This window comes from Chiroxiphia lanceolata, chromosome 4, assembly GCF_009829145.1.
Source record: "Chiroxiphia lanceolata isolate bChiLan1 chromosome 4, bChiLan1.pri, whole genome shotgun sequence".
Lineage (NCBI taxonomy): Eukaryota > Metazoa > Chordata > Aves > Passeriformes > Pipridae > Chiroxiphia > Chiroxiphia lanceolata.
Window position 1 is genome coordinate 49,148,063 of NC_045640.1, and position 15,811 is coordinate 49,163,873.

The window sequence follows — 15,811 nt, forward strand, 5'->3', positions numbered from 1 at the left end:
TGGAAAAATGATGGGTTACCATTTTGAAAGCCTATCCAGGTATTTAGCAGCTGAGTAATTATTGCATGGCTTCAGAATACCAATATTCTTGGGTTTATGGAACATGATAATTGACAACGGTAAGTTATGCCTGCTGAATGAGGTGATGACACAGAGCAGTAGTCTTGGAATATATAAACAGGAGGATTCAGCATGTATGTGAAAATAACCTTTCTCTGTGTGCTTTAGCGCTGTGAAATGGAATATTATGTTTAGAACCAAGGGACAGAGTCAGAACACTAATGCTTAACTCTTGCCTTGAGAACTATACCATTACATGATTGTGAAATAGTACTTTGCTTCTTAAGATGTCTGCGATTTGGCCTACTAGTTTAAAAAGCAAAAAAGTAATATATTTAATATGCAGTCAGATGCCATACCTGTTTAAGAATGAAATTTTTAAGGTATTTTATTATTAGACAGAAAATTGAATTCAAGACATGTTGCTGAAATTATTCATTCCTTGTTTTATTCTAAGGGTGAACCAGGGAAACCAGGAGAACAAGGATTGACGGTAAGTACTCTTCCAGTTTGCTAAGAAAATGTAATATATACATGACATATGGCTTTTAAAATGTGCAATTCCAAAAAGCTTTATAGCTGTGTATTTCCTAACCTTTCTTTGTCACAGGCTATTTGAAGCCTCGTTCGTGAAGAAAACAAGAGTGAGAAAGGCAATATCCTCTTTTTATATGCAGTCACCTGTCACATAAGGCCAACTTCTTTAAGCTTGCAGCAGCACAGGGAAATAAAAATCTAAGGGCACAGCAAAGCAAAAAAGAACCAAGCCAGGTGTTCCCAGTTCCTGGCCACCTCTTAACACTGTCTCTGAAGTTGAGCTGTTTCCACCTTGAGACCACTGAGCAGCAGAACCATCTCCTTGTTTTAAGGGCTAACATCCAGCTGTCTCTGTGGCAGTGGCTCTGGACTTTTACCTGGCAGAACAGAGAAAACACAACACTGAAGCTCTCAGAATATTCTCCTCTTCTGAGGTTTCAGCTTTTTTCCTCTGTGTGTGTGAAATATTTCCTATTTATTTGGAAGTAAATTGAAGCTCCACTGGTTATAAATCAGCTTTAGCCACAAGTTAAGGCATCATAAGTTTCTGCCTGTCACATATTCCCAGAACTGTGAAACATGAAGGGTTTTTTTCTCCCTTAAGATCTCCCTAAACACTCATAGTCATTCTTATTTTTATGAGAGATGACAGAATTGTAGCCCATGGCATGTGGTTTTGATTCCTAAATGCTTTTGAGGAGGAAGATTATATGGAAGATTATATCAGCAATCAGTGCAGATATGATTGTTATCTGAATTTATAAAGATTTAAACAGATGTGATGATATTTTACCTTGACAATTTGCAAAACATTTTGAATTGACAAAATCTTTTGAAAGCAAAACCCCAATATTCCGAGACTTAGAAAGATCTGCTGTGATCGGGCTGTTAAAAGTTGATATGGTTTGAAGCTGGCTCCCTGCCAAGTCTCCAAACCTTACCACCAGAAGCCCCCCCCCCCAAAAAACCTCAGGGAGAAGAGGGAGAGGAAAAAAAAAACCAACCAACTAAGAAAAACCCGAAACGAGAGAAAGACAGCTAAAGTGATATATATAAATATATTTACACTTATGTTACAATTGAAATATATATACAATTTAAAAATATATATAGAATTTCACAAGGGAAGGGGAAGGGGGAAGGGAAAGGGAACAAAACCAAATAATATATATATATATATATATATATATATATATATATATCCCAATCAGTAGCCCGAGATCTAGTAACTAAGAGTTAGCAAAGAAAAATATCCCACCACTCTCCTTGGGACAACCGAGAGTCGCTCCGGTACGATCGCCGGCAACCTCCGCCTCCCAAGGTCGACAAGGCCCTACCAGGCCTCGCTCCCCAACACGGCAGACTCAACAGCAGGGAACCTGCACCTCCAAGCCGCCGGAAGGAAAGAGAGAGAAGGCCTCTCCTCCTTTCTTCTTATAATCTGGCTTACGTAAAAATCGTAGGGAATACTGGGTAAATCTGGACCCTTCCTTGGTTACAAACTGGTCACCAAGGAAGGCCTAGCCCAAACCACCACAAAAGTCCTGTATGTTTTCATTTTGAAATAAAAGTTTAGCAAAATCAAAGCCTCCCAAAGGTACTACCCAATGTTTTAGCATACTTCTGGGCTCTTTTTTATTTTGTCTTTTTGGTTTCCAAGGGCCTGTGAAGAATGCATGCAATAACTAGGAAGGGAGGATTTTTTTGCTTGTTTTCTTATATTTGGATTATTCTCCTATTTGACCCCTGGAAAAAACTCAGATTCCGCAACAGTGTCTTCTTTCTATTCAAGACCAGATCTGCAGAGCCACAGGATGCTTAAAGGCTTTTAAAGCAAATAATAATCCATCACTTTTTAGTCTCCATGTTCAGAAGGTTCCCACTGCTCTAAAGTAACCATTTGTGTGAAAGAACTAAACTGCTACTACTCTGTTTCCCTAAATATAGATGTGTTTAGCTAGGAACAAAGGTGTTTTAAAACTCAAATCAGCAAGCTTAAGTTGGAGAAAGATCCCAGATTACATGAATATCCAGCTCCAAATGCCTGCTTGAAAAGTCAGTCTGACAGCTAAAATGTTAGGTTGTGTACAGATCAAGTAAAGAGCATCAGAGGATCAGGGAGGTAATTAGTTTCTTTTTATTCTTCTTTGTGCTTCTGACATACTCTTTATACCAGTACAGATTTGCAGACTGTTTTCCCTGTGGAAAGTGCTGCAATCATTCAGGGACTGTCTAGCTGCTTCTGACATCTTCCATCGTGCATTTCATGAATTTCCATGTTGAGAATTCAGACACTGCTGTGGGAATGGCTGATTTCCCAATAAGTATGCCATAAAATTGCATTGCTAGAGAAAATAGTTATAATATACTGTGAGGAAAACAGGCCTTTGCCTACCTGAGATTCTTTTTCTCCATTTTTCACCTAATATTTTTTCAAGTAAAGGAAAATGGATATCTCTGCCCAGAGGAGATTATAGGTTAATTCTGCAGGAATTCTTTTGTAAGGACTTGCCTTTGTTTCACACCAAAAGTCTCAAGTCTGAGTTTACTTACTGGTTTTTTCTTTCTGATGAAATAGAAACCATGAAGTCGATGAGTCCCATAAAAGTACTACCAGTCTTTGTCTCCCAAACATCCCAACTCCCAAATATGCTGGAGTGTAGAGTATGCTGTGGTTTCCCACTTGCCCACATGTCCAAGGCCCTTTCCAATAAGAAGCAAGTGTTGTGGCATGTACTCTGGTTCTTCCTCCAAGGCAGAGGCAGGATACCACCAAGAAGAGCACCAGATGATGTGAAACAATCCCTACAGTCTTAGTTTTCTATTTTCTCTTCTTAGAAGAAGTAGAATAAATTTCTTGAAGAGCACAAGATATGGTAACAGTATTAGGTAACAGTGTTTTTCAGCTTGTTCCTCAGAATATACCACAAGTCTAATACACACTGAGTAACTTGTGACCTACTCAAGCAATGTCTGCCTCGATTTACCGAAAGTTGAAATAATTTTAATGCATTTAGAAGTCTGGGAATGTTCATGTTCTCCTTTCAGCGAAATAGGAAATCCAGTGACTAGTGAAAAGATGGCAGTTTGCTCAAACTGAAAATCTGCTGCCATGTTCTTCTTCATTTTTAATGAAGTCCTGTGTTAGTAAAGACAGAGAAAGTCATGTTTCAGGTGATGTTGTGAGAGAGGGCAGTAATAACCTTTCTCCCTCTCAGGCAGGAAAGGTTTGCTTGGAACATATGCAGAGACTGACGGTGTTTGAGTTCTCTGATGTGAGTTCTGCTTTGGCATGAGAGAGCTCAACCTTCAATACAGGGAATAGTTTTCCCTATTTCAAGTGTAAGAACATGTGGGTTATGGCATGGTGGTGGAAGGATTTAGGAGGTGGGAGATCTGGTTGTTTCTTACAGAGGTCTCTCATTCTCAGCTAAAAATCTTTCCAGATTGTCGGACTCCCAGTGTGCTTCTATTGTTCTTTTATCCTTGCGGTTGAGATGTTTGGGAGACGTCTTTGCATATAGAGCCTTTTTTGGCTCTATACGTTGCTGTGTCAGGAATAATCTGTTTTCTCTTAGAGCCAAGAAATTTCAATTTCTTTTTAGGTGAGATAGTGGCTTAGGTTTAAGTTATAAAGGTGTGACTGCATGCATCTTGAATGTTAGAAAGGAATGTGAGAATGACTAGTTAGTTGCAATTTCTGTCTGGTTTTCATGGCACTTTAAAGACCTGCAGATCTACTTTCCATGAGAGTTGAAGGTATAATTCCTCTGTGCAGAAAGGATTAAGAGAATTCAGAGGGAGGCCAGGCAGTGGAGTGACCAAAGGGATTAAGTTTTGAAATATTGTGTGGAACTAGTAAAGTGAATGCTGTGCAGGAGAAAAGGCCAGTAGTTTCCTTAGCTTTTCAACCTTTTCAGTTAAAGTTTTGCCATGCCTCTCAGAATTCGTCCTGCTTCCCGTACCATTTGTCTGCAATTCTTGGTGATAAGGACTCTTGAATACCATACAAAAGTTTTTCTGGTTTCTCTTCTCATTTGCAGAGTGAATAATATATGAATTTGTGATTCCTTTCTACCTAAGAGCTAGGATTTCTGGTTACAGACTATTCATGAGAGCTTAGAGTCATTGATGGAAAATACCAAAGGCTGACACTGATAGATCAACATTTTCAGATTCGTAAACTGCAATAGGATAGAGAGTGTGCACGGGATGGTTTTGTTTCTTATTTTTATGTGTGAGATTTTTGGGGTTTTTATGTTTAAAGTATTTTAAACTAGTGCATAGTAATAAAAATTTGGAATATAAAAATCTGCTATGTTTTCAGCTCCCTTTTTCAGAAGGAAATTACCATGTTCAGTGTATGAATCAACCACTTCATGTCACTGAAAGAAAACATCCATGTAGTATTTTATCCCCCAAAATTTGCTTTAACAATAAGTAATTTTACAGATGTTTTGCATGAACAGAACACTTCAGAATTACCAAAGAACTCAGGTAAAGGTGTCTCTTTGCAAAAGAAATCTATACTATAATGATTAACCCAAATGCAAAATCCCTCTGCTTTAAGATGTATTGTTTTCCAAACTAGTATTTTTGTGCTTATACAGTCTTGCTGGGCATTTGTTCAAGAAAATAAAAATGTTACTACTTTTACTAGTTGTTCAGAATAAGAAGAATGTTCTCTCAAAGGATAAAGCCCTTTTTGTGAAAGACAGTGGAAAACCGTAACCTTACAGCTAAGTCTGCAAAGTGTCACATCTTTAAAATGAATTAATATTATTTTTTCATCTTAGGTTAAAATTAACAAAGTGAACACACAGGGACCAGGCAGAACTGTCTGGGAAGTACTGCTGGTTTCAATTCAGCCTTTCAGGCCAATGGTCAAGGCCAGCTTCTGAGCTGCTGTGAATCTTCATAGCTCCTCTGGGAAGCTACTAATTGTGATTTTGTTTTCCATGGCCAGGGTTCTGTAGGCGCCTTCTTTGTTTAGCATGTGGTAGCATGTTCATAGTGAATTTTATAAGGTGTTCTTCTTAAGCTGTTTAGCTGCAAAAGTTTATGAGAACTGTCAGATGAAGTGGAAATTCTCAGCCTGTGCCTTTCACAACAACTATTCTTTTTTTCCCCAATACAGTTGCAGTGGGCTTAGCTTGCAGGAAATCTCAGGAAAAAATAGATTTTGGCATTTTGTAACCTCTGGACTTCAGTAATGGCTGAAGTGATTGAAAGACTGAAGAAGCTATTCTTGAGCACTAATTAAGAGCTGTTGTTGCTCTTTTCATCAATTAAGGTAGATAGCGTGGAAGGGGGCCACTGCTTTCTCAGAAGTTATAAGAGACTTTCCATCACAGTTAATCTGTTTTTTTAGCTGGACATTCTTATATCTAGGTGATTCATCAATACTAAAGCATTGCACACTTCAATAGTAATACTCTAGAAACTACAGTCTTTATGAAACACTCCTCAACCATGCAGGTACATGTTTTCAGAATTATGTAGTGTTCCTTTTACACAAAGAAAATGGGGTCAGCGGGTAGAACACTGGCTCCACTGAAATGCAGGTGAATGCTTTGTATGAAATCTGCACTTCCTCTTCATGTACATCTGCTAGTTCAGGTTTCCATCTAGACTGGTAAGAAACTGGTTTGTGGGAACAAGGAATGGATTGTCCCCCTTGTACTCAGCACTGGTGAGGCCGCACCTTGAATCCTGTGTTTAGCTCTGGGCCCCTCAATACAAAAAAGACATTGACACATTGGAGAGTTTTCAGAGAAGGGCAGCGGAGCTGCTGAGGGATCTGGAGCACAAGTCTTATGAGGAGTGGCTGAGGGAGCCAGGGAGTGTATATCCTGGAGAAAAGGACACTTGGGGGGACCTTCTCATTGTCTACAACTACTCGAAAGGAAGTTGTAGCCAGGTGGGGTTTGGTCTATTCTCCAAGTAATAGGGCAAGAGGAAACAGCCTCAAGTTGCAGCACTGGAGGTTTAGATAGGCTATTGGGAAGAATTTCTTCATGGAAAGGATTGTCAAGCATTAGACCAAGCTGCCCAAGGAAGTGGTTGAATACCCCTGGAGGTATTTAGAAGGTGCATAGATGTGGCAGTGACGAATGGTTTAGTGGTGGACTTAGCAGTGTTAGGTTAACAGTAGGGGCTTGATGAACTTAAAGGTCTTTTCCATTTTAAGTGATTCCGTGATGCTATTCCAAGTGCTTAATGATTCTTACAGGCAGCAAAGGGGAAATACCTGTTCTCAGGAACAGTCTTGGAACTGCTTTTGTTTTTCAGAAATATAGACATAATACTTCCTACAGGCTTTCTAGTTATAAAGAGTTTTTACTTTACATAGAAAGTATGGAAGTTAAAAAATTTCATATGTTTGTTTTCTTGGTTTTTGGTTGAGGGTTTTTTTTGTTTACGAGGCTTTGGAATAAGAGGTTTTGTACAACAGTGTATTGCACCATTGTGACCTATTTTGCTGTATAGCTTATTCCGTATACAAAAATATTTGCTTTTTCATTTTATTTGTGTTAGGCATTTTCATTTGGTGTTTGTGCTCGTTGTCCATAAACTCTGACACCTTGTAAAAGTCCCAGACCTGCAAATTGAAAATGCCCCAACTTCTGATTTCATACATTTCTTCCAATGTTAAGCAATTGAGTCCCTAGAAATTCAATACAAAAATACCTTGAGAGGATTGCTTATGTAGCACACCCTGAATTACTGCTCTTTGAAACCACAACTTTTACCTTTACAGGGTAGAATTTTCTTGGTTTGCAGCTTGCTAAAACACAAGGAACAGATTAAGCATAAAAGGAAAATGTAACATTAGAAAGGAGGTGTAGGAAGAATTCTGGACTCATAACTTTGTTCTAACTACATTTAAGTCAGTCTTTTCAGTTTGTTTGGGCTTTTTAATTTATTCCACATAGTTATTTGTCAAGACCCAACTGGATTATCCAGCTTCATTCAGTAATTTCTATGATACAAATGTTTGACCAGATATAGTCTCTGGAGGTCTGTTGATTTCCAAAAATAGTGATTGAAGAATGGCATTCATAGTGGAAATATTTTTACTTTTTAAAAACCCAATTGCATAGAAGAGTTTTATACACATTTTTTTATCCTTGATTACCCAGTTTTCCAAGTGCTTAAGTATTATCAAATAATTCTCTATCTCCAGAGAAACACAGATAGCAGTTAAATTTCTTTGGAGCAACACATCTTCTTTTTCCATCTTCCTACTGTGGAGCTATTTGAATGAAAATGTAATTTAGTGAAGCCCTGCAATAATTTGTCATAGCTGTTGCGCTACTTTACTCAATTGCACATGATGGCAAAGGGTTCTTCTGAAGTGTTCATGATATCTGAGTGAGAACTATTTTTTATATTCCTTATATTTAGTTGTCATCTTATTCTGGAAAGCTCTTGTAACCAGAATTTTCAGCTCTCCCAGTTGAAGTTTCTTGGTGAATGTGTGTCAGTTTAAAGAAAAGTAGCATAACCTTCAAGAACACTAAGCAGTCACTTCGTCTGAACAGTTTTCTTGAACTTCCTTTGGAATTTTTTAAGCCTAGATGCTGTTTATAAAATGAGCTTTTTAACATCAATTGCCAATAGTTTAGGAGTTGATTCTAAGCATCCCTGGATGGAAACTCTGGAAGCTTCCAATATTACAGGCAAAAGACAAATGTTTACTATCAACATAATCTACATAGACTATTATGGAGGGCTTTTTTATCAATTTTATATATATATGGATATATAAAATATATCTAGGTAGTTAGGAGTTGAAAGAATTCTATAGCTCTTGTTTTAAAGGCTTCTTTTTGTTTCACTTCCTTCAATACCCAGGTGATAGTGACAGAGACTGAGTGACAATGTGTTACCTGTGGCAGTAGATGAAGCCTCCAACTAGTGAAGATTACTGCATGTTTTTTATGTGTGTGGTCACTGCAGAGCTGAGGCTTTGGGCTTGAGGGAAATGAGGTGGGGAGCAGTGGTAGCAGCTCTCTGCACTGGCTACCTGGACCCAGTGCCAAATAATTATCCAAAGTGAAGTTTAGCTGAATCTGCATTTGCAAAGCATCACTTTGGTTGTACTGGAGCAAACAGCAGGGCTAGCATATTATTGCAACTCTTATGGAACACAGAACAGTTCAAGAAAAACAAAGAAAAAGCAAAGCAGTCTAAGGAATTGTTTGGAACTTTCCAAACAATGTATTTCTTGCCTTCTGCTCCTGTCTCAAGACCTACGCAGAGATTTTGATTGCTGGTCTTATCTGTTCATCAAGTGGGCAACACAGCATGCTCCCCAGTTCTGTAGAATAATCACATGGAGAAGTCCACATGTTCATATTGAATTTCCTATATAGATTCTTCTGAAAGCTATCATTTATACCTCTGGAAATGAATTGAAGTCTTGGTTTTAGGTTTGGGGATTTTTTGCTATTTTATCCTTTCATGTTCTTCTCTTTCTCCCAGATTTTTTTTACTTCCTTATTTCTATCTCTCTGGTGTGATTATGTGCCTTGTTTAGAGATTGTAGGTAACTCATAGAAAATAGGCACAATTCTGTAGTGTTTTGCATGTTGGGGTTTTTTTTTTAAGTAGTTTTCTGTTAGTAATTTAATTTCAGGTTTTCTGTTAAGTGGCTGCTGGCAGGCTTATGTGGGGGAGGGATGGGAGCTGTCAGTGGATGAGCTGTTAATTTTCCAGTGGCTTTGAGCTTCTTTCCCAATGCTAGAGAGCAGTGCTTTGAAGAAAAATTTTTTTCTATTCAGCTATGTTTTGCAGTCTGGACATTCTAAAGATAAGAAGCATGGGTTACCCTGTGTAAAATAGGAAATATGTCACTTTAGGTAAGCTTTTGTTTGCAATTGGTTTTCTGAGCATACCATTTCTGAAGGTAGCTGTACTGCTGAAGACTGTTCATGTCATCAAGTGTCATAGTAGCTCAATGGATGTGAGACAACAGAGCTACTTCCAGTCTGGTTAAAGGCTTAAGCAGCAGAAATGGAAAACTGTTAATTGCATAAAATATTTATTGATAAGTATCTACTGCTTCTTTTCTCTGAATGATTTATTTTAAAGGCACAATAAGAGCAAGACTATGCTACTATATAGGTATTTTCATATTCAGTAACTCATCTGGAGAAGCTGGAATGATGTCAGGGATAAGGGGGAAATTCTGGGAAAAGAACTTTTCCTGGAGATATCTGCAATGTCTTGAATTATATCCTTCCCACAGGCTGACAGCTGCAAGCACCAGGCACAAAGTTCTCAACAGAGCAGCACATTTAACAGTTTACTTTGGGGGATAGTATTAATAAGTGAATTATCATTTTACCTTCATATAGTAATATAGTATTGAGGGCTCCCCAGTGGCAATTTAATATATCTAAATGTCTTCAGAAGGTTTTATTAGCTTGTTAAGTAGTTAGAAACCAAAGGGGCAATATCCACTCCTTGGACATGAAAGAAGCTGGCATGAGCTATGAGGGTAGTCTTCAGCTCTTCTGTATTCAGTTTGTCCTACTGATGGAGGGATTTTTCCTGGGACCTGAAATAACCCCCAAATGTAGCTGGTTAATATGCAAAAGGTCAGCAGACAACTGATGTCCAGGATGCGGACATTTGGAGCCTGTTTTGGGAATGTTGATATAGGAAAGCTCTAGTGTGAGCTTTAATTTCTTGGAGTTTTTAAGGTGCTGGACAAACTTGTGTCTTTCTCACAAAAGAAGAGGAGGATGGTGTCCAGCACATGGTGAGCTGGAGGGATCTTTCTCCATCTGTAAAAGCAAATGATCACTATACTCACTGCTCTGATCCTCACCAGTGCTGAGTGCCTGGATACTTTTGCTTTCTTTTGAAGACAAGGGAGTAAAATTGTCACCTTGCATCTCACAGCGGCTTTTGACTATCAAAATCTGTCCCTATAGTCAAAAGGAGATGCTCACAGTACACTAGTTCTGTTAAGACGATCAAGGAAAAGTTTCAAGAAGCAACACTGATCTATGCCTTTGCGAAGTTTGATGCCAAACCTTAGACATATGAATCCACATTTAAAACTGCAAGGCTTTCATCCGCATCAGTGGATACAGCACCCAGAGTTACCACCAGTGGAGCTTTTCCTTGTTAGCAGTTAAAGTTGCATTGGAGCAATGTTCCAACAAGCCCTGCATCTACCAACGGTGGAAGATTCTGTCTAAGTTCAGACTCATTTAAGAAAAAAATCCCACACACATTTTGAAGCAGCAATCCTTTTGTTTTTCTGAATAATTGCAGTTCTGGTGTCAATCAATTCTTCTTATATTCTTTCTCACATCAGAAGGATTTGGATTCTTCAGCTTTAGTGTTTTGTTTTGCACCCTCATGAACCCAGAATTCACCTTGCTTGATATAGCACCCGTAGTAGGAACATGGGGAAAAAAGTACATAAGAACTATGGTGGACATGGTCTGGCAGTTACCAAATCAGACAAAGAGTCAAAGGCATGGTTAGTTGATCTGTTTTCTGGCTGCTTCTCCTCTTCACTGTGGCCACCTGGGTACTTCAGAGACAGCAGATGAGAAATGAGTCCTTTTAATATCAATAAGACTTGGGCTCCTGTATGACATTAAGCAGTTATGCTTTCCTGAATTGAGATGTCTCTTCCTGCCTTCTCAGGTCATGGGGACAAAATGGTGGTTCTTTACTTCCCAATAGCATTCTTAATAATTTCTGAAGTTAATTCTTAATGATTTTTCTCTTAACTTGCAAATGATGGCACAGAGCACATGTTGGGTATAACACAGTCACGTGTGCTGATACCCAGAAGGTGAGGAGATTTTGAGATTTGTGCTTCTCTCTAGCTTAAGAATTCTTGTTTGCATAAACCTTGTTTTTTGCTACCAAGCAGATGTATTCCTTTGTTTACACACAACTGGCTGTTAGCTGGTATAAGAGAGAGAAAAACCACAGTCATCTTAATGCTGACAGGTTTGTTAGTACTAGAAGAAACAGATGTCATGGAAGAGGGGGGAAGAGATTAGAAGGGGGGAAAATTGAGTATTGCAATTAATAGATCAGTTCCAAAAATTGAAGAAAAACGGTTCATTGTGCATTTTGAGCATAAAGTTTTACTTTTCCCAATGTATAAAACATCAGCTGGTTTCAGTCCAGTATCAGAATGCTTACACAATAAGACAGTCCTAATTGGTCATTTCAGTTTAAATTGGCTGGAGTTATGATGTTAATTGAATTGTTTTCCCTTTGCAGGGACCTCAGGGGCCTCCAGGACAAAAGGTATAGTATAAACAACAATACTGTGAAAGTGATTATTCCTCCTAGTGCCAAATTGAAAGCAGAAGAGGTGAATGGGATTAGCTACTGTACACTGCATTATATTAGTTAGTTTAGGTTCTGAAGTTTGTTTTTGCAAAATGCAGCTATATGATGTGAAACATCAGATTTCTCATTTCCCCCATCATAGAAAGTTCAAGCAATGCAGAGCAGACTGTTTTCAATCTGTCTGCTTAACTTTCAGGTGAAAAGGTCACTGTAATTTTCTTTTTCGTGCACTGGTACAATTAGGAAACCAAAGTTAAAACTTTGTGAAAGGTGGGGAGATAAAGTTTCTGATTAAACGCACACCCTTACTCACGTAGATCAGTGCCATATGACTAAAGAATTGACCGGCAGAAACAAAGGACATAGGTGTTGCTGATAAATGGTGCTTGGTTAGCGGTGTTCAGGTGGTCTCTTGGTGTCTTCCTGTTCCTTCGGTAACTGGAGACCTGACTTCCTGGGAATGCTTTCAGCATTATTTACACTCATTAAAGCTGACTGCCTCAGTTTGATTGAGTGAGTTTAGGATTTATGGAATTGCACCATTAATCCTCAAAATATCACATACCACCAAGGCAAGTAATTTTCTACTTGATTCAAAAGATATTTGAAAAGATATTTATGAAAGATATTTACTAAAATGGAATATATTTAATAAATGGGCTTAATTTGTATAAAGAAAAGAAGAGGCAAAAAATAAGTAGTATTGAGATGTGAGAAGGATAATGTTCTTTAGAGTGAAGGTTTGCTTGTGGCTGTTAAAATGGAACATTTTTAATAAAACAAAGAAAAACCTGTGACATGTGAAAATGTAATCCCAAAGCATACAAATTGGTGGAATTTTGGCAGCTGTGAGTTTGTACAGTTTGCAGACTGAAGGAGAGGACTGCCTTTCATGTTTGGCAATGCAAGAATGTGGCATTTTTAAGTTGTACTGATGTCTAAATTGTCATTATAAAATTATACCGTAATACTCTGTGAGTAGGATATTTTGCATGTACGGCATCAACAAAACCCATGCGCTGATGAAGTTTTGAATACCTGATAAACTTTTACTTGACACGGTAAAATCAGCTTTATTTATGTTTTCTAACATTCTGTGTTTCATAAGGAAAATCGTCTGCTGTCACTGAGAGGAGGAACTGTTATAAATAGGATAGTTTATTGAGATTGATGGTTTAATGCCCTCCTGAGCTTTGCCTTCTAGTTTTCTGGGAGAATTATACAAAGATGTGAAAATGTTCATTAGGACCTCTTTGCATCGCCTAAAAGTCATAACCATTTTTCCTACAAAAAGAGACAACAAGGATGCCAGAGTGGAAGCTTTGGGAGAAAGGGGAGAGCATTCTGGGTCATGGAGATACGCTGGGATGCAGTGTATAATTTCTTACTTATTTAAAGCTCTGTTACTAGCAGTTGGAGGTTTTTTGAGATCCTAATGAGTTGATTCCTTTTCTTGTTTCACAGGATTTCCCAACTCTATTCGTTGACAACCGTGTACATCCATTTTCGATTCATTCCCTGTTAGGTGTTGGTGCCCTTTGACTAAACCATTTCTAGTGAAACCTCTAACCAATATGAATAGAGGGGGAAATGCCGTGCACCATTTCTTTCAGTTTCCTTGCTGAGCAGCACCATTTTCATATAAAAAGAGGAGAATGCTGTGTAAGCATGTCCAGTTTTCCTGCTTTCCTTATGTGTCATGTTTTCTCTGAACTTCTGTACCAAGTTGCACAAGGTCCTTCAAAAAAAGCGTCCATCACACAGGAACTTATAGTGCGAGAGCTTTGTAAACAAGATTCCTCCAATGTTATAAGTCAAGGTCATTGTTTTATTTTTCTTCTTTTCTCCTTGTGTTAGGCCTGTGCCGACTTAAAACTTTTAATTTCAATAGTACTGATGCAATTTAAAAGTGTATCTGTAATTTGCACTGTCAGGCTTAATCACTGCAGATTATCTCTTAAAAGCCTTAGGATAGATTGGTGCCACCAGTTATTGAGCTTGAAGTGTCCCTGTAGAAGCATTAATAGTTTTGTTCAGGTGCTATGTTTAATTGCATAGGATCAGTCTCAAAATTTATCGAGAGCATTAAATGGAGTTGCATTTTAATTCTTACATTTCTTGTGAAGCATCCACAACATTACAAAGCAACCATCACCTTGAAGCTTGTTTCTGGAAGAGACTAGAGTCATTAAAGTGTACGACGTGAGAATATGTCTAATTAATATAAAATCTCAACTGAAAAGAGAGCTCAGCTTGGATAAAAATTAGTTTTTGAAAAATTTATTGCAGCTACAATAGGCAAGCATTCACCATTAATTCTAAATACTGTTTTAAGAGATGAAAGATTTCATTACCTGTTTAATTTTCTAAACACTGGTGTCTGTTTTCCTCCAGGGTTCCATTGGAGTGCCTGGTGTTCCAGGGAGAGATGGACAAGTGGTGAGTTCTCTTTGACTTTTGTCAGCACTGACATTATTTATGTAGTGGATTAAAGCAATTTCGGGCTTGTTCACATGGGCAATATGCAACCTTACATTCAGAGCTGTGGTTTCAAATTAGCTTCATGGAAAAGTCTATACAATCTGGTTCGTGCTCTGAAATGATTTTTTTCTAGTTGTACCTCAACAAGCAGCAAATGTAATTAATTAAGTTGAAAGTCTGATGTTCAGATTTGATGACGACTGATAGGTTCCAGAAAGAAATGCATTTAGTAGTGTTTTACTTTAGACAGCATACTTACAAACGAATGTCTTTTTTACTTTTGATTAACTCAGCCCCATGATGCAAACACTTATGTTGATATTGGGTATTTATACAGTGCCGATACATTGTAGTACAACCTATAAATAGAGAATAAAAAGAGACTGGAAACACAGGTGGAGAATAACGTGAAATTGAATTTTGGGGGAAAAATTGCAGAGAAATAAATCAAACAGAAATGTTCTTGAACACAACTGGGAGGAAATGCTACCTCTGGGAAGACACTGTCTGCTCTTAGTGCCGTCACCAAGTAAACTCGTAGTTCAGAACAGGCCTCCATAAGGAGAGGTCAGAATAAAGCAGCAGGGCTATTTTCACAGCATTGCTAAGGTTTCTTGGCAAATCTGGGTGATGAAGTTTAAATAGTATCCCTCCCTGACTGTTAACAGTATTATCCATCTGTTGTTCTCGCAAGCACTAACATTCCTAGTGAACTTTTAAAAGCACTGGCAGGGGATGCCAAAAGGAAAATGCATGATATATATTTTCAACAGGTTTAAGCAGCAATAGATGATAGTGTATAAGAGTCGTATTAGACAATCCTGTCTTCTGCCTCCCTCACCAGGAGCCCTAGGAATAAAAATGCTAAGATGTTTCAAATAATTTAGTTTTAATTCTTCTTTAAAAAAAAAAAGTGATCTTTCTAGTAGCATAATACGTAGTATTAGACTTGTGTTTTGATAGTGATTATAAGAAATTATATAATAATCAGTTATTTCACTTCACTGATAGTGATGGGAATTTATTTTTAAACTATTCAGAGTATTATGACTAATACAGAAGAACAAAATAAAAAATATTTAGAATTAGCAACATATATATCATACAAAAATATATAAGAAAATGATATGAAACAAATGTGCATTAAGACCTCAGATTTTTTCCTTCATATTTTATAGCTGTATTCAATTGCAACATGAATGGTAGACAGTGCTTACCAACTCAGATGCTGTTGCTATACATAGTTCAAGTAATTTTTGTGGCCAAAGTCTGAGTGAAAAGCCAGTGTAGTATGATTTTCTTTGGGTGTGCAGGAAGATGTAAGAAGACTGGATAGGGTGAAGTTGAAAACCCTATTGAATAGAACAGACCTGATGATTCAAGAGCTTTATTTTTAATG

The 15,811-nt window shown here is 37.8% G+C and overlaps 1 protein-coding gene across 4 annotated transcripts in view; it reads left to right on the forward strand.

Annotated features, from left to right (window-relative positions):
- Positions 1-15,811, forward strand: part of COL25A1 (collagen type XXV alpha 1 chain) — a 310,589-nt gene that overhangs the window by 221,841 nt on the left and 72,937 nt on the right. For all 4 annotated transcript variants that reach the window (XM_032686841.1, XM_032686843.1, XM_032686842.1 and 1 more), the window contains 3 exons: positions 518-553; positions 11,860-11,886; positions 14,326-14,370. In XM_032686841.1, coding sequence (XP_032542732.1) covers positions 518-553; positions 11,860-11,886; positions 14,326-14,370 — 108 coding nt within the window. The remainder of the gene's footprint in view (positions 1-517; positions 554-11,859; positions 11,887-14,325; positions 14,371-15,811) is intronic.